At 44.4% G+C, this 18,656-nt stretch overlaps 1 protein-coding gene across 4 annotated transcripts in view; it reads left to right on the top strand.

Moving 5' to 3' along the window:
- sema6a (sema domain, transmembrane domain (TM), and cytoplasmic domain, (semaphorin) 6A) overlaps positions 1 to 18,656 on the top strand; it is a 115,872-nt gene that overhangs the window by 77,905 nt on the left and 19,311 nt on the right. For all 4 annotated transcript variants that reach the window (XM_030416851.1, XM_030416850.1, XM_030416848.1 and 1 more), the window contains 7 exons: positions 894 to 1,111; positions 4,072 to 4,203; positions 6,152 to 6,307; positions 9,357 to 9,530; positions 11,222 to 11,362; positions 11,487 to 11,564; positions 18,227 to 18,285. In XM_030416851.1, the coding sequence (XP_030272711.1) occupies positions 894 to 1,111; positions 4,072 to 4,203; positions 6,152 to 6,307; positions 9,357 to 9,530; positions 11,222 to 11,362; positions 11,487 to 11,564; positions 18,227 to 18,285 (958 nt within the window). The remainder of the gene's footprint in view (positions 1 to 893; positions 1,112 to 4,071; positions 4,204 to 6,151; positions 6,308 to 9,356; positions 9,531 to 11,221; positions 11,363 to 11,486; positions 11,565 to 18,226; positions 18,286 to 18,656) is intronic.

The raw sequence follows: 18,656 nt of genomic DNA, 5'->3' as shown, positions 1-18,656 counted from the left end.
TTAAATGTCTGTATGAGATGCACCAGGCTTTGTAAGACAGTGTAAAACCATCTGTGGCAATATTAGACGCTCAGAACAAGTCAGGCGATGTAGCCTTATGTAAAGAGAGAGAGAGAGAGATATGAAGGAGGTTGGGGTGGTGGGATGGATACAGGACCTTCACAAAGGGTACTGCTGTGTCTGTGAAACCATGAAGCATATGCTGAGTCTTCAGTTTAAACCTAACCAAGTAGTTTTGGTGCATAAACCTAAAGAAAAATGCAACCCGGTCACAATGTTAACCCATTCTATCAACAGACAGATGTTAAACAGCGCCTTTTGCATCAGGTTTTGATAACTTGGCAATTGACAGTTTGTTTATCAGTCTATATATATGTTCTATGAGGAAAATGTTTTTTGGCTCCAGAGGGAGCTACAGGAAATCTGATAAATAGCCTCTAGGAATGTCACTTGAGTCAGAGTCAGGTGGGTTTGAAGATGATAAAAGTCTGTTGGTGCAGAGTTGGAAATACGACCTGTCTAGCCTGCTCCTCATCTGTGCTTGAGGTGAAATTAACATCTGTCAGCATAACACTCTTCAATCTCCACAACGCAACACACTGCCCTTGGTCAAGTTGCATTTTTGGTAGTGTTAGAAATTATTTGTATGGAACAAAAAGACAGTATTTCTGGCCATACTTCTTCAATTCTTATCAGCTTTTTGTTTTAAATTGGCCGTCTTCAGTTAGACAGTGTTATAGCAGTACAAGAGTAGTCTGTTGATAGACTGCAAAACAATTCAGTCCAGGAGACCGAGACTGTTGATTTAAAAGCCTGCGCTACCCAGATGTAATCTTTCAACTGTGTGTGTGTGTGTGTGTGTGTGTGTGTGTGTGTGTGTGTGTGTTGGTCAGGTGGTGTTTCCCCGGGTGGCCAGGGTTTGTAAGAACGACCGCGGCGGCTCGCCCCGCGTCCTGGAGAAGCAGTGGACTTCATTTCTCAAGTCTCGCCTGAACTGCTCCATCCCCGGTGACTCCCACTTCTACTTCAACATCCTGCAGGCTGTGACGGATGTCATCCACATCAACGGGAGGGACGTAGTGATGGCAACCTTCTCCACGCCTTACAACAGGTACCCTGAAGGACAGAAGGCTAAATAAGGCAATTCAAAATCAACACATGCGTACCAACCCACAAGAGGTTTGAGGTTAGCAACAGATGCAAGTGATCCGTCGAGGTCATTCAATTCAGCCGTCTGCTTCTCCCCCGTGGCAAACAAGTTCATGTGTGACTGTTTTACACTTTACATTTATTAATCCGATCATCTTTGTGTGTTTGAAATGCTCTTAAAAAATACCCTCAATTCATCAACATGATGACAGTGTGACCTTTGTTAATGTTAGTAGCGTGCGCCCCTGATGTGCCTCTCGGCGACATGTAATTTGGGAGACTACTGGGTCAACATTTACATCTTCTGTCAAAACAGCACTGTTGGCCTTTTGACACGCAGGTGTTAAATCTTATTTTTCCCTTTTACAATTCATATTCAGAGCTGCTTTCATATTCATAGGCTGGGGGAGTTGCTATCTAAATTGAAAATTACCACAAAGCCATTGAGCTCGGCTGATAGCTCGCACATATTGTAATTTTCCATTTTATGGCTGCTTTTTAGCAGATAAGACAATTGCTTGTGACAATGCAATTGAGCATGGTTAATGGACATTAAAACCCAATGAAGCAGTGCCTCTGAAAATTTCTATAAGCGCCCGTTTTGATCCTGGCATTAATTTTCTATTTCATAGTCGGGGTGAAATTGGAAGGAGCACATTCAGACTGTAGGCAACGCTCGACACTTTGTGTTGTATAATTGTCTGTCTGGATGTCTGGCTGGGTTGCTGCCCGGCCCAGTCACTTGCTAACTGGCTGGCATCTATCTGCCTTGTTAGCAGCCTGATATAAACAGACATATGACTGTCTAACTTTCTGTACATATCCAATACAGAGGGTAATTACTGTAATTCAGTAGCTAAGCCAAGAATCAACAGCTCTCTGACCTTGCTCTCTATAATAGTGCCCTTGTGTGCGCTATCTCCCCGGTGGCTACATGAGTTTAACCCATGATGCAACTGCAGGAAAATCCAGCCAGCTGAGAGCGATTTTCTCCTGAAAAGAAAGTCTGATAAAGAATAAACAGTTCCTAGTTTCAAATCTACTTTCTGAGGAGAGATGCATGAAAACATAGAAAAGTGACTCAGCAATCTGCTATGCATTGATTCCCCACAGACAGAAAGAAGCCAGTGGCTCCACTGCTATCACAAGATGGGTGTTTTTCCCCTTAACTGAATGGCAATGAAAAGATAATCTGTCCGCCATATTTCTTGGCCAACAGTGGACTTGTGATGAACTTTAATGCCTGGAGGCTTTTGGGGAAACCCAGGCATGGATGGAAGGGTTCGGGAATGTGTGTCCGTCATGAGGCTCAGCAGGCACTGGCACTGTAAATCACAGACTGGTAATGCATTAACACGACCCTATATAGCAGAGATGTTGGCCCGAGTCATTGGGACTTCAACTGAGGTCGACTCAAGTCACAGTGTTAAAAAAAGAAAACTGACTTGAGACTTGGACTTGGAAGTTAAAGACTCATTACGTGATGACTTGGATGACTTTTCTGTGGTCGTTTTGTTGTTGGTTTAGTTTTTATCTAAAAATCATCAAATGGAACCAAATGCAAGAGACCACAGTCAGGCAGATCAATGGCAGAACTTAATTCCAAAGTAAATCACACAAACAGTTTGATAAAACTGCTACAAACTCAAGACCCACAGAGGCAGGCCGGTTGAAAACAAAAGGCAAGCTTCAGTGAGCTGAGGTGACAAATCCAAGAGTATGAGCTGTAAAATGACAGGCGACAGAAACTGGCAAAAAAAAAGGCAGGCAGAGACAAAATCTGACATCCAAAAACTGGGGACAAACCACAAAATCGTGGAAAACAAATCAGGAACACATGAGGACTGGGGAACGGGCACAGGAGCACAAAGGAGACACAGGACTTACACAAGACGAACCAACAAAGAGTGAGGGAACAATGTAGGCTTGAATACAAACTAAATTAACAAGGGGATGAGGTGCAGGTGTGGAGTCACTGGGAACGAGAAGCATAGGAAAACAGCAGGGAAACAGAACACTGGGAACAAAGGTGAGCAGGAAGTAGAAAGTGACAACAAGACAGAACAAGACATAACAGCAATACTCAACAGGCAAATTGACAAAATCTTAATTGAAGACCGGACTTAAACACCAACTCCAGTAACAGCACAGAGAAACACAGGTGGGGAGAATGAGTTGAGAATAAGATGGGGAAAACACTGGGAACAGGACTGGGCTAATGAGGCTGATGTAAGACAGGTGCAGAGGGATAATCAGGGTAGGGAAGAGCACAAGAACACGGGAGGGAAACCGAACACCGGGAACACAGGTGAGCAGAAAAAAGGTTCGGTATACAGACAAAGACAGGAAATGGAAACGTAAAACGTGACGCACAAGGAGAGAACCTACAAACTAAAACTGGACATAACTGAATACAACACGCAGATGATGTTCAGATGACTTGTTGAATGCATTTGCTAATGATACCTGTATTAGACAGGTACTGTACTAACACCTTTTCTTGTGTCTTTATGAAGACTAGAAACTGCTGGTAAGAATGCAGCACTTTGGTTGGAGGGAAAATGACTTGATTTGCCTTAACTAAGGATTTGACTTGACTCGCCCAAAAATGTCAAAGCTTTTAAAATCCTACTTTAAATGTCTTCTTGTGTGAGTGAGGGAAGACAACTGCTATTTTTCATGAATTGCAATACCTTGACAACATGGTGCATTGATTGCTTCCCCCGATGTAACATGCAACAGCTAAAATGAGCCGTCCTCAAGGGACTCACCCCCCTCCGAAAGGGGGATTGTAAATCCATTTTTTCTGTCTCCTGGTGATAGTCCAGACTTGGCAACATGTTTCTTTGAAATGTGCAGCTGAGGGGATTGTTGTTTATGTGTTTTTTGTTTAAATGTGTTTGCGTTTGTGTGTCGTGGCAGTATACCAGGCTCTGCGGTGTGCGCCTATGACATGGAGGAGGTGGCCAACACGTTCACAGGGCGTTTCAAAGAGCAGAAATCCCCAGACTCCACCTGGACGCCTTTTCCTGAAGAGAAGGTTCCCAAGCCAAGGTACAAAAGCAGTTAATTAACCACAGTGCGCGCACACACACACAGACACACACAAACACACACACACAGGATTTACAGTAACACAGTAGCTTCAGTCAAACAGTCTCCCTCTCTTCTTCCCTTTCTTCTCACTGCTGGCTCTCCGTCTCTCACCCACACAACCACGATGTACGTCCTCTAATTAATGCACAAGACTTGTTGAATTTACGACGCGTTAATATCGCCACGTTTTTTAACTCCTGTTGCGTCATCGTCCTATAAATCCCTACTTTTTCGAAACCAGGGATTACACATCCTATGTCACATTGCGTCACACCCGCACAGTCACACACACACGCCACCTCTTTTCGCAGTTGCGCCATTACCTCACCTCTCTCCCCCCCCCCCCCGCGCAGCTGCATCAAAGAAGGGCTCGGTATCAACAAATGAAGCATGAGATCATTTTACAGATGGCTGGCTAATTCCACAAATGCACCAGCCTGATCAATCTCCCATCTATTGCCTGCTAATTAGTGCGCAAAGAGCTGCTCTCCTATCCCCCAGAAAAAAAAAGATTTACTTCAAAGATCTGGGCCATGATAATTGTTGGTATCCTTTGTGTGTGTGTGTGTGTGTGTGTGTGTGTTCCCATATGGCTGAGGAGGCGGTTCCTCACCATCACAGAGCCTGCACTCTACTCTCTGTGCATTCATCTTCACGCATTGTGTGAATACCTGTGTGTGAGCTCGCTTCAATTAGCACGTAATTACGTATTTATGTACAACAAGGTCACGCGCCTAAAAAAAGATCAGATTCGCGCGCCGTCATTTCCGCAGCGATTGACGCGATTGATTTCATATCCATCCTCCGTCTTGCGTTCAGACCGCCTATCCGCAAACCGGCAAACAGACGGGGAGCTGTAACAATGCCACCCAGGTCCGGCCCCGCAGCAGACTGCTCCTCCATGTGTTAGACTCTCGTGCTGAATCATTTACAGGTTTTCGCATTAAGAGATGTCTGTTCCCGCTCTGCCCTCCATATGTCTGCCGACATAAATGTAGCTACGACTAAAAAAACGTTATAGGACTGGCTGCTACTTCCACTTTTTTTTTTTTTCATCTCGTAACTGGTTCCGCAATGGTATCAATTTGGAGGGTAATTTAAAATCGGAGCGTCTGAACTCATCTGTCAAGGGAGGCTTTTTTACAAATTTAATTTGCGGATGGAAAAGTGGACCCTGAAGGGTTAAAAGATCCGTTTTCAAGAACGTCTTCAGTATAGTTTTCTTGCAGGGTTCCATATTTTCATATAAACTAAATCAAACTATATTTTTCTGTAAAATTTCTGTTCTTTTTTGTATGGATATGGATAAGGTGTAGAGATAGATGCAGAAATGCACAGAATGAATGGAAGATTAATTCTACATAAATAAAGGTTTTCATAATAAGATAAGTGCACATTTTTCTTGGGCACACACATAAATTTTTTAGGGTCCATGTCAGTCATGTCAGGCATTCAGTGGCCAACTGGCTAATATTTCTAGGACCTGGTGTGGATTATGTGGTGTGGCAGGGTATCAGAGAGCGTGCAGTAAAGGGGTTTTACAAGCTCTCCGAGGTGAGATGCCTGCAAAGGGGATATGCTATCAAAAGCAGCTTCACTTTTTACAAGCAGCTCACCAACCCCCTGTAAAAGGATCAGATAGATAGGATGTCTCAGTGCCTTAGCCCGAGTCCACAGAAAAGAAGACATCTTGTGTCCTCTGCTCAAACTAAAGCCTCTTGGAATGAGAGTTTAGTCATTTAAGGTTGCACTCGTATTGATTTTGTGGAAGTAGAACTTTCTGTTTTCCATCGGAGCTCTAGCCTGAGAAATTGCTCATTCCCTCTGCAATCAATGCAGAGGCTTTTCTTTTTCTTTTTTCCTCCCAATGCTCACCATTTATTTTCTCCATCCTCTCCGTTTGCAGGCCTGGCAACTGTGCCGGCACTCCATCCATGGAGAGGTACAAGGTATCCAACGAGTTCCCCGATGACACACTCAACTTCATCAAGATGCATCCCCTGATGGACGAGGCCGTGCCCTCCATCGCTAACAGGCCCTGGTTCCTCAAGACCATGGTCCGGTAAGTGTTACACACTCCAAAGGCGGTCATCATCAGAGGTCTATGAGCCTCTTCAGCCCAGGACAATAATTACGTGAAGTGCTGCTCTGAGAGTGAGGCTCATTAAAACACAGTAGTACTCCACCACAAACCCACCGCTGACCTATTTTCGCTCTACTAGACTGATCCACGCTATACTATCTGTCTCCCAGAGTGTCCGCATAGTGATGTGATGAAGACAGAGTAAACAATTTGGCTTTTCAGTGAACAAACAGATTTCATATTTACACTTACAGGCTCTTATTAAGAAGATGACTCCAGCTTTGTTTAGTCTTTGTCGCGAAGTGCTTGTTTAAACCCTCGGAGGGTATTTGAAAGAGAGGACACTGGAGGAAAAAGTGTTGCTTTTTTGTTCTGCAGTTGGCTTTTCTCCTGTTTCTCTGGAATTGAGCCCATTTCCCAAAAGCCAGTGCTCTGTGGCTGATGCCTTTTGATCATAAAGTTCTGTCTGGCTTTTAGCTTCACTACGCACAGACATTTCAGTCGGCCTCTGGGGGAATATATGACGGGGCGCCGCCATCCCAGCGGCAATAAGGCATAAGTAGCTGACAGAGCATTTGGTCAAATTTAAGAAAAAAATCTAGTTTTTAATTTGAACCTGGTTCTGAATTGCAGCTGCTTGAGATTTAAGGTTTCCATTGCTTGCCAGACTCTTGTCAAGCCTCAGCGGTGGCACCATCATTTTAAAGATGAGCTACATAAAGAATTCTTCATCGGTTTTACAAATGATTTGCATCGTATCACATCTCGCCGCTACTTCGCTGAGCTCTGACCTACATACTGCGCCAGCTTAGTCAGAATATGAAGTACTTTCATCAAGGTTATCTCTACAACTCCCTCTGTTCATTAGTGCACTATATCACATAACCATATTATGAATAACACAGGGTCTCTGACTTTACATAAGCAGCAATCAGAGTTTCGTATTCGATTTGAAACGACACCACAGTGAGCAAAGCCTTGCATGCAAGTCAGAGGCAGTAGTTAAAAGCATTACGTAAGCTCCGAAAGCATCATGGAGGCATATGGAGTGGATGTGGTGCAAGGCCATTTATGATATCTGTCACTGGCTCCGTGTGGAATTCTATTCTTGAACTGAAGTCAACTGGAAACAAAACCAGTAATAGGGTTTGATCCTCGGATCCACCCTGGAGAGGACACCCTAATATCCAGAAAGAGTCGTAGCTGCAAATTTGAAAAAAGCTTTTCTGTCCCGAGACGTGCCGAGCTGCGGCAGGGACCTCAGCTGGCCGGGCACGATGAATGAATTGAAGGGAGAAGACACTCGGAAGAATCCCCCTCTTGAGATTTTCATTATCCCGAAAAAGGAAGCACAGTGAATGTCTGAGTCCTTGAGATTGTGTTATTTCGCTCAGATCAAATCTCATTGACACAGTCCTTGGAGATCCTGATATGCTTGAATAGATCAAAACCACATTAGACCTTCAGATTGCTGTTATTGTTGATTGGGTGAAGCCAGTGACATGGAGCATGTTTTAGGGATATTTGAAGAAAACAGAGAGGGAGATGGGATAAGAGGATGTGGCCTTGTGTGTGTGTGTGTGTGTGTGTGTGTGTGTATGTGTTTTATCAGCCTCATGGAGTAAACTGCTCTCTCCAGTAATGTTAAATTCCCATTCATCACAGCCAAAATGAATTGCGGACCTTTTCATGCAATTTCCGCGTGGAGCACATGCAGTAAACCATTAACGAGAGTGAAAGTGGACTTCCTAGATTCCTCGGATAAGCTCTCCTGTTTAATCTTTAAATCCCATCCTAAAAAATAATTAAAACAGGCATTTGCATAATACGCTCTGATGTGCCGATATGTACCTTTTTGATAACTTTAACAGTTTCCTGGCCCTGAAACTAATTGAGAGATAGATGCCAGCATCTGTGATGCAATGGAATCAGATGGTAAAAAGTAAATAGCCTAAAGAGGTGTTTTCTTCAAACCTGTTCTTCTAATCTGATCCGTCTGAATTCTCCTTGTAACACCCACGAGCACAACAGGGCACGGATCCAGCACGCCCTGACTGGCAGGTGTCTAATTTGTTAACTTGAATCTGCCTGGTGTGCTTAGCTTTTTCTTTCTTTTTTTTTTTTTTACGAGTAATGGAATGAAAAATGATTCTCGTGCACGTCAACCTCATGTGGCGCCAAACTGTATGATCACCAGCTGTCAATGAGAAACTAACATGTTTTTCTTTTAGGACTCACCTGACATGCCCTTTGGCAGTCTGATTAGAGTATCTAATGAAATAACAATTAATTAATGAGATAATGTGTAATCTCCCCTGCTGTTCTTTTGTCTCCTTTAGACATATGACGTGAATGATGGAAGGGACATCAATTGATTGATTGATTACATTATTATTATTTAGGATTTTCTATCCCTCTTTTACTTTTCTTACAAATGCAAATTTATCTCACATGTTTTTTGTCTTAAAGTGATGTAGTAGAACCAGCACAGTACTAGGAAAGAGTTAGAACATTTACTTCGAATCCCTGCGGGTGTTCTCCATCACCATCTGTTGCTCTTCTAATGGGCAGCAAGCTAATTAATCGACTAATTGATTGGTTGGCTTTCTTAAAGGTGCTGTACAGAAGAACTGGTCACCTGTTGGAGTCATACTCGTAACAAATGGGGAGCCATCATATCACCAGAGTAACTGCTAACTGCGGCTAATTATATCTCACGTTGGCTAAGTAAGCTGAGTTAACCATGTAGCTTGCTGTTATATTAGCTTTCTATGTCCAGACTGGGAGCTCGGCGCACCGGATGAGTGCTGGTGTTTACTATTGCACAATCACCTCTTGAGGCTAGCTGGTTTTCATGCTAACTCTGACCTCTACAACACAATACATATTCAACATGACGTCAACACTGTTATTCCTCCACATCCTGTTGATCATTTCAGTTATAGTTCAGATGATAATTTGAAAGTTTTTTACTTAACAAACGTGCAAATTACAAATAGTACCTTTAACTCCGTATTTCTTTTCCTAGGTATCGTCTGACACGCATCGTTGTGGACGACGAAGCGGGCCCCAACAGGAACCACACTGTAGTCTACCTGGGATCTGAGAAAGGCATCATCCTCAAGTTCCTGGCCAAGATGAACAATGGCTTCCTCAACGATAGCCTGTTTCTGGAGGAGCTCAATGTCTACAACCCTGACAAGTATGTGGCTTTGGGTGAACATGTGTGTGCATGTGTGAGCCGGATGGATAGAAATAGAGAAACACATGGATACAGTTGCTAGAAACAAAGGAAGGTCACTTATTGCATAGAGAGAGAGTGTGATCGTGTGTGTGAGTGTGTGTTTGTGATTTTGCATGTTTCCAACCATCTCCAACCTCAGCCAACCCACGAACCCACCAGCTCCATCAGTACCAGTCAGTTCCCCCGACCCGAGCTATATAGTGAAGCCAGCCAGCCAGATGGCTACTCTATCATTTAAAAGAGTTTTATCAGGTTACACTCTGCCCAACCGCAGCTACTAAATTAAAGACGTAGACCCTGAGGCTCTGGATAACGTAGCGCTGTGGTTCCCAACCACAGCGGAGCCCAGCTCCTCCAAAACGTTGGCTGATTAAAGGAAACACACACACACTTACACTAGGGCCTGTGTTTGGCCTGGGTTCTCTGGCTAATATATTACACGGCTGTTGGTGTATGTATGGACCTAAGTGTGTGTGTGTGTGTGTGAGCTGGGCACGGTGGGGTGAGTGAGTTGAGCATTGTTTCTTATTTGGAGTAGAAGTGAATAAGGAAAAATCAGCCACAGTATAACCCTGCCAAAGCAAATATTTAGTCGTGGGGTAATGGATGAGGGAGAACGAATGGCAGCGCAGAGGAGGGAGCGAGAACAGAGGAGACGACCAGAGAGGAGAGATGAGAAGGAGCCGGGCGGCGAATGCGTGATTGTGTTAGACAGCCGAGAAGAAGAAGGGAAGTAGAGTGAGGACGTGACAGGAGGGCTTTCAAGGTTACCACTGTTTGTTATCCAACATGCTGCGGCCATGTGATGAGGCGTATGGAGGGGATGAAGAGCAGGCCCTCCAGTCCTGTCTCCTTGCCTGTCTCCTCTCCTCTCCTCTCCTCTCCTCTCCTCTCCTCTCCTCTCCTCTCCTCTCCTCTGACTGGGACTGAGCATTCGTCGGCTGCTGGCCATCTGGCTTTAGGCGAATCCAGTAAGTGACTTTGCCCGCCTGCTTCTCAGGCCTGGCAGACTGGATCAGCGCGGGCCCGATTGTCGTGCATTACCCAGTGTAGATGGACTCTAAGCCCTAATTGAGAGCGTTAATGCGGGACCAGAGCACTGCGAAGGGGAGATTAAATCCCAGGAGCTGGATGGCGGGATGGAGAGAGGAATGGATGGAGGGAAGGGATAGAAAAGCTTGACACGCCCAAAGGGATTAGAGTGACTCCTGTGGGGCCGAGCAGACAAAGAAGCGGGGATGGAGGAGTGGAAGAATGGTGGAGCGGGGAGGAGGCGGGGGGAGTTAATGTTGGTGGGTTTTAAAGTTAAGTGCGGTGTTATTGCTGACTGCTCACAGTGCCCATCTGTCTGTTTATCTGTTGTATCTGTATCACCCCTTTCTTTATCTCTCTTTATCTCCCACTCTGTTGCTGACCCCATGTTCTCGAGTCCAGCATCATCTCCGCCCCTCCTGACCTCACAGTTTGTCTCTCTGCCACATCTTAATCGTCCTCTTATTCCTTTTGTCTCTTCAAATGAACTGTTTAAACAGATTTTGTGACCTCTTATATCTCTCCTTTATGTCCCTAAATAGCCTGGTAGTCTGAAGGAAATACAGAAAAATCCTCATTTCATCCTCCCCTCTGTCTTCTCTTCTCGCTCCCTCCAGGTGCAGTATTGATGGCGTGGAGGACAAGCGCATCATCGGCATGCAGATAGACAGTAAGAGTCACGCTCTGTGGGTGGCCTTCACCTCCTGTGTGGTTAAAGTGCCGCTGTCTCGCTGTGAAAGACATGGAAGATGCAAGAAGTAAGTTTGAAATCATTGCCTCTGACAGGGGGGAAACACTACTCCAGTAAACAATACGATGAGGGGCTGATGTGTGTGTGTGTGTGTGTGTGTGTTTGTGTGTGTGTGTGCGTGTCACATCCAGGTCTTGTATAGCCTCCAGAGACCCGTACTGTGGTTGGGTGTCAGAAGGAGCCTGCAAGCAGGTGGTTGGCAACATCAAGTAAGTAACTTGTTTATACACAATCACAGTGAGCTGCTTTCACAGATATTAAGACACTCACAGAAGGAAAAGCACAGGTATAAATCATAAAATTAGTGATGGCTGAATTCCATTTAGCTGCCCCATTTTCAGGGTCCTGGTGTTGTGCATGCTGGCTCACTGCCATGACTTACTGGGACACTTGAATAAAGCAAAACCTGCGTTTTTCCCTCTATGGCAATTTGTCCTAAGGGTGCCAAAAACCTGACTTTCTGAAAAGACTATGACTATACTGCTTTTTCCCCGCCGGACTACGAGTCAAAACATGTCTGCTGTGGCGGAAGTAAAAGTCCCATTAATTTTCTGCAAAGACAATGCGAGGTGACTGGGACGCGAAGCACTTTCAAACGTGCACTATGTGGTTTTGAGGAAGTAATGTGGATCAGAAGAGACCTGTATGGCCTGGATAAGGATGAAACTCCCCCTGTAATATAAATGAGCTGCATTTGAAAATGTCTGGTCCTTTGATCAAGAAGTCAAAGGTTCACATTTTAAAGGGGAAAACCTGAATGTTTTAAACCTATATGTTTATATAGTAACAAAGAAAAAGTTTTGTAATTGGTCCAGTAGATCGCCGCAGCTGGCAGCCACAGCAAGGTCTGCAAAGTATTCATTGAGGGAAACTCAGCTGTCAACGAGAGCCCACAAAAAAGTTTTTGTTTTTTTTGGCAGGCTCAGATTGTTATTGTTAATGTCTGACAGTCTAATAAAAGGATCCTTGCAGAGAAATAGACCTTTTTGTCGAAGAATAAAATCAATTTTGTTAAAGAAGTACTTCACTGCCAGAAAGATGGCAATTGCATCAAACCGGACTGTCTCTGCAGCTGAGTGACACAAACTTTTTTTTTTAATTGGTGCTGCGAGCAGAGAAATAAGAAAAAAAGAGACGTGTCTTTGCCTTTTGCTGAAGAATGTAGAAGGCCTACGATAACTTTAAAGCACTGCAACAAACCAAACCAGCGAAGACTTCTGCTGATGGGTGATGTACTTGCGAGCCGTTAGTTTTGAAACAATAAAGCTGGTAACAAACAAAAATGTAATACAGATCAACAGAACACTAAAATATGTTTTCTGAAAACATTTTCGGAGAGAAATAGATGACGCACAGGATCTTGATTCATATTTGATGAACAATGCCTTGTTTTACCTTTTGGTCTGAGTTGAGGCCTCAGTTTTCACTATAAACAACATCTTTGTCAAGCCAGAATTTTTTTCACATCAATTCCAAAACCATTTGTTGCTATTATTTATATACACGCCAAAATACATACGCATTGGGCTTGGGATTAAGAATACTCTAACACCCCTTTAAGTCTTAAGAAAGAAGACGAAATAAAAAGTCAATTAAGACTTCCAAGACATCCAATCAATGTGCTTAAAATCCAGTTGCCTGCGCTGCTAAACTAAACTTTTCACTTTGAGAAACCTGATTACACATTCAGCAGTCTGAATGGAGAGGCACGTGTGTTTTTCTAACAACTTTTATGAACAGTTTCCCACCTTCTTTGTCATGCCTGGTGGCATTCGTCTCTCGATTTGTCGTGCCTGTGATCCTTCTAATTTTATGGTGTGTAAGTGCAATTTCCTCCAGCTGAAAGGGGCCTATTGGAAGGATGAATGGAAGGAAAGTGTTGTTCGCCCCAGGCTCGGGGGTTGGGTAGCGGCGCTGGAGAAAGCTTGATGGCCGCGGTAACTATAATTTGTGGCCGTAGTTATGACACAGAACCAGATTATGCTTTTTGAACAAACAGCATATGGAGTTCTGCGGTGGGAAAAAACATTTTACAGATGAAGTCATAACAAAAGGACCAGTGCTCCAGTGGCCATTTGACGCTGAATGAATTTGATCCCCCTGCTGCAAAATGATTGGTCTGGCAGGCCAATACACCAAAGGCACACATGCACACACAAAACACGCACACACGCAGCCCATCCTATTATTATTCCGTAAATCTGCAGTCGACTGTTCTGATTGAGTTTCCACTTTGGAGCAGGAGCCGACACAGAGGCATTAAGAGGGCAGATGACCTCGCTCCTTTACTGTACAATATTTCTAAGTGAGAGAGGGGTGGAGGGGGGGGGATTAGGGCCGGCAGGATCTGTTGGTCCGTGGTGAGCTATTCAGAGCGTTTGCCAGGCCGGACAGAAGGCGGGAGGGAGAAGTCAGAGGCATTTTGGTGATAAATATGCAGGTTTGCTCATATAAATAGGTCCGTGCAGAGAACAGACCTTCTCAACATATTTCTTTTCCCTCATTAAAAATAAAAAAAAAACCCTCTCCAGCACCATCTCTTCCTGTTTACTTGTCTCTCTGTCTATTTGTCTATCCGACCATCAACCTATCCAACTTCTTACCTCCGTATGCCCGTCCCGGTCTGTGCATCTATTTTTATCCGTCTTTCTTTTTCTATCTTCCCTCTGACATATTCTTTCTCTCTTGCAAGCCTCCCCTCCTTTTTCTTCTTCCATCTGGCCTCAACACTTGTGTGCCAGCTTTCCCATGTGGAGTTATGCCTCTCATACCTACTGACTACGTGCAGCTTGCACTCTGGTCCCCTGCAATATGGTGCCCAGTCGGCCCCTGATCATGCATATAATCCCGTGTGAATCTGTACGGTTGTTATTATGTAAACTAGGTAAATTAGTGTTTCGCTGTCACCAGATCAACATATTGGTAATTAATTTTTAATTATTTAAACCAGATGTCTTCAATGTTTTTCGGGCCGAGGACCCAACAGCTGATATAGAGATAGAGCAGGGAACTCCGACTACATATATTGTATAAAATCATTTTGCATATTAACCTGGGCCCACAATAATGTGAAGGTTGGTCTCTAGTGCCATGTACATACAAGTTTACAGCAGTTCTTTGTGGCAAGTGTTAGCCACGTTAGCCTCATTCTCTGCACATTCTCCAGTGGTTTCTGTAGTGGGCTGTGTGTCACAGTCTCTTTTGCTCGATAAAGTTACCAAACAGTTAGCTGTGGCTCACGAGAATGTCCGCAAACTCTGGATGATAATAGAGATAACTAGTTCGCAAAATCTATTAAAATCAATGATGCTAACTGTAGATTTCTAACTCCAAACAACTAGGGGGCAGCATATCACCAGAGTAACTGCTAACTGCAGATAGCTGTAGCTTCTGTCAGTGAGTTAGCATAGTTAGCAGAGCAGCTAGTGGTCCTATTAGCAACTTTTATTGGGCCGGCTTGAAACATGTTGGTGTTTGTACCGTGAGCAAAGGACCACCAGAAGGAGAGGGTTTTCAGGTCGGAGGTGGGGGGAGGTAGGTAGTTAGCATGCTAGCTTCACAGACTACCTTGACATTATGTCAAACTTCACATTATGTTGTCCCGAACCCCATGTTGAAGTCCTATGATTTAAGCCATTCTCACAGCCACCAACCCTGTCTCTTCTCTGGATCATGGGTGGCGACTCTGCACGCAATACTGACTTATTTCCTGGTAAAAGCCCTGATTAATACAGTCTCACTTTACTGCAGGTATTTCTTTTTAAATCAAAGCCATAAAATCAAAATGAATGGGCGGCTTTGAGGAAACATTATGCAGGCTTACTTTACACTGTATGTACAGTACATTAGGTCCCTGGTCACCCATTCACTTCTGATATGAATAATTAATGCCATTCTGGCTGACCTGCATTTTAGCAACCCCTCTGTGCAGCCACACATCGCACATAATAATCACATCTGACGCGAGATAATACAAAATGCGGCCCTTAGCTGCCTCCAGTTAAGCCCAATGAAGTTTGAATATGATTTAAATATGCATTACGCGGTTGCAGTGGGATCTTAACCTCAAGCTGAACCGTCTGTAGTGTCACATTCGAACACACTGCACTTCTCTTGCTATATTGCACTGCGGGTGCGTACTACGGTTCAATCACTTTCGCATGTGCCAAGTAAAGGCCAGACACTGCATCTGTAGTGTGGCTGCTCATTGTTAATTCATCTCGAGACCAATGGGATTTAGACCTTGTAATCTTCATCTCAACACAGTCTCACCGCAGTATGTAATGTTATTATCAACCATGGAAACAAGGTCCGCGAGGTCGCCAGTATTTAGGTCTCATCAAAGACGCTAAACAGCATTTCATGGCAGTGCGGGACGTGGTGGCGTAGTCTGCGAGGAAAATCTGGCAGATAGCGTTTGTGCTGCTTGGACAGCATTTGTGCTTCGACAGGTTTTAATTGTGCAAACTCTGCGTCTGCTTTGTGATTATGACTGTTTATGATAAGCAAATCAGATAAGCAGATTAAACGTACCCCCAGATATGAGGAGAGGATGCCACTGTTGTTGTTTGTGAGATTGTTATTGTGCGTGCTTTTGAAGGGAAATTGTTTATCAGGAGGGAACGTTTTCTCCATCCTAATTACAGTCCTGTCAAATAAGAGGACATGATACTGAATGACGACAAGAAAATGCTCAATAATCTCCAATCAACATTTAAATATACATGAGGGAGTGATTTTGAGCACCAAATCCAATTTTGACTTGCCACCTAAAAAAATCATCTGCACTCGTCCCTGTTTTCAGGTTCACGCTTTCGCCTCTGATCAGGGGGATAAGGGGGTGTGTGATGCTGTTTCGGAAAATCATTCTTCTTCATGCTATAATTGTGACCAGTGGAGGGTGAGGAAGATGAGAGGCGGGTGGACAGGCAGGAGGAGGAGGTGTAGCGAGCAGGGTTGGGAGCTGAGCAGGACTGTGAAAAGCTGTCATGCGTGACTGTGATCCTGGTTGACAGTTGGTCCGCTCTGTTTCACAGATCTCCTTACTGCCTGCTTGGTGGTCTTTCAGGAAGAAAACAGGTCTCCGTGCAGATTGCATCAGAAAATAACATCTCCCAAACTCTCTCTCTCTCTCTCTCACCCCTCTTTCTCCCCCCCGTGTCATATGATGGCCCTCAAGCACGGTTACCCCTCGCTGCCCTGTTGTTGGCCCGTGTGATTGGCACTACAGCCTCATATCTCTACTGAACCCAGCTGATGTCAGATACTGAGAAATAGTAGAAGGGACGGAACAAAGGGAGGTTCTCATAAAAAGAGTTTGATTCCATGTTTTCTGGAGGTGCACCACAACATTGTGGGGACATTTTTTTGCTTTCTTACCAAGAGTGAGATGAGAAGATACCGCTTCTCATGTTTGTACAGTAAATACGAAGCTCGAGCCAGCAGCTGATTAGCTTAGCTTAGCTTAGCACAAAGACTGGCTGGTTGCCCTGTTGCCTGCACAGAGCTAGTCCCACTCAACGGATGTAGAATTAGCGCCATTCTCTTCCATTCTGCTCTCTGCGTGTTACTGTTCAAACAACAACCCCCAAGAGAACAAAGTCCTGGCTGAAGGCAAAAGATACAGAAGCAACAGCTGCCGTATCACTAGACTAGAGAGCAGCTTCAGTCCTCAGGCCGTGGCATTCCTCAAGTCATCATCAACGCTCAGTTTTCTATTATAGATGTAGCACAAAGGGCTCAAATATAGTTTTGTTTTATAATTTAAAGAATGCTAAATGTACCTTGTAACCTTCAAAATGGCCAGTTCTGATGCATTCCATTTATCTTGGCAATTGGAAGTCGGTGGTGGGAATGACGTCATTCCCAAGTAGATTATGTTCCAGTACAAGTTGGAAGTGATTATAACATTAATTCATTCATTAATTCATTCAACATTTAAAGCTGGTGGTTTGTGAAGAGGCCATCTTGGGTTGTTAGGTTGGGATTGGTAATGTGCTTCAGACATTCCGAGTTGGGAATCCAACTTCAGGGGGCTTCCCAGTCAACCCTAATATGGTTGCTTACAGTAAAACCATAAACTGGCTCAAAATTCTTACATTTAGACATTTTATTGACAGGGTTTGACTCACCACGTGCCAAAAAGGTCACATTTGACACTGTTTTACAGGACAATGTCGCTGCAACCTGGGTATGTGTGATTCTTTAAAGCGAATGTGATTGGTTTAAAGAAACACAAACAAGTGTTTTTCCTCTATAACTGGCAAGGTCTGGCTAGGCACGACTAGAACAGAGCCAAGAAATAGTCCAGCACATAGCCTAAAGCAAAACATTTGCATTTTAATACCATTGTGTTTGTGCAAATTGTACAAAAAAGTATTTCAAGTTAATTGGCGATCATCGGTCAGGCTACCTGTTTCTGTCTTTGTGCCAAGCTAGGCTGACCGGCTGCTTGCAGTAGCTTTTCTCATCTAACTCTCTGCAAGAAAGCGAAAAAGTGTGTTTCCCAAACTGTGGTTCTATCCCTTCAAGCTATAAAACAAAAGATTTTTATTACAGTCAAATAAAACATTAGTCTATTTGTGTCAACACTACTGGCAATGAGTCCTGAGCCAGCTATGGATTTACTAGCCCGCCAGCTTTCTTCATAACCACTGATTTTAGGCCTCCGGGGCACCTGTTAGGTGTTCTTTGATTTTGTTCCAGTATTGGGCTCTCTGCAGCCTACACTGTGTGCGAGCATAGGGTTTGCTGTGTTTGGGGGTGCTTTTGTAGTAGCTTTCCTTTAGCCTTGTTGCTCTGGTAGGCGTGGCGCGCCTGCATGGCCTGGCCTGTTTTCCTCTGCTGACCATGATGTCTCTGTTCCCCGCAGATCGGCCTTTGAGCAGGACGTGGAGCATGGTAACACAGATGGCCTGGGAGACTGCCAAAGTAAGCAGGCCCTCTTCACTCTTATCTTTCCTCCTCTATTCTATACCTCCCCCACCAACACCACCGCCGCCGCCACCACCACCACCACAACCACAATTCCTCTCTTCTCAGTTAACTCAGTCTCCCTCTTCTCTCGGCCCTCCGCTTCCTTCTTCGCTGCTGTCACCTTTTTCTCCCCCGTCTGTTCCGCCCTCACAATCCTCTCTTTCAGCCTCTTCCATCCATCTGTCCCTATCGGCTCTCATCCTCTTCTGTCCTCCCCCTGCTGTTTCTCTGGTCCCCCCGGTCAATAGAGTGTTGTGTCCACTTGGGCAAAAGACTGGGCTCCTTCTTGCAAATGGCCACGTAAACACAACACAAACATTCAGCGA

Source organism: Sparus aurata, chromosome 5, assembly GCF_900880675.1.
Source record: "Sparus aurata chromosome 5, fSpaAur1.1, whole genome shotgun sequence".
Classification (NCBI taxonomy): domain Eukaryota; kingdom Metazoa; phylum Chordata; class Actinopteri; order Spariformes; family Sparidae; genus Sparus; species Sparus aurata.
Note: the sequence above shows the minus strand (reverse complement) of the source record. Positions and strands in the feature narration are given on the sequence as shown.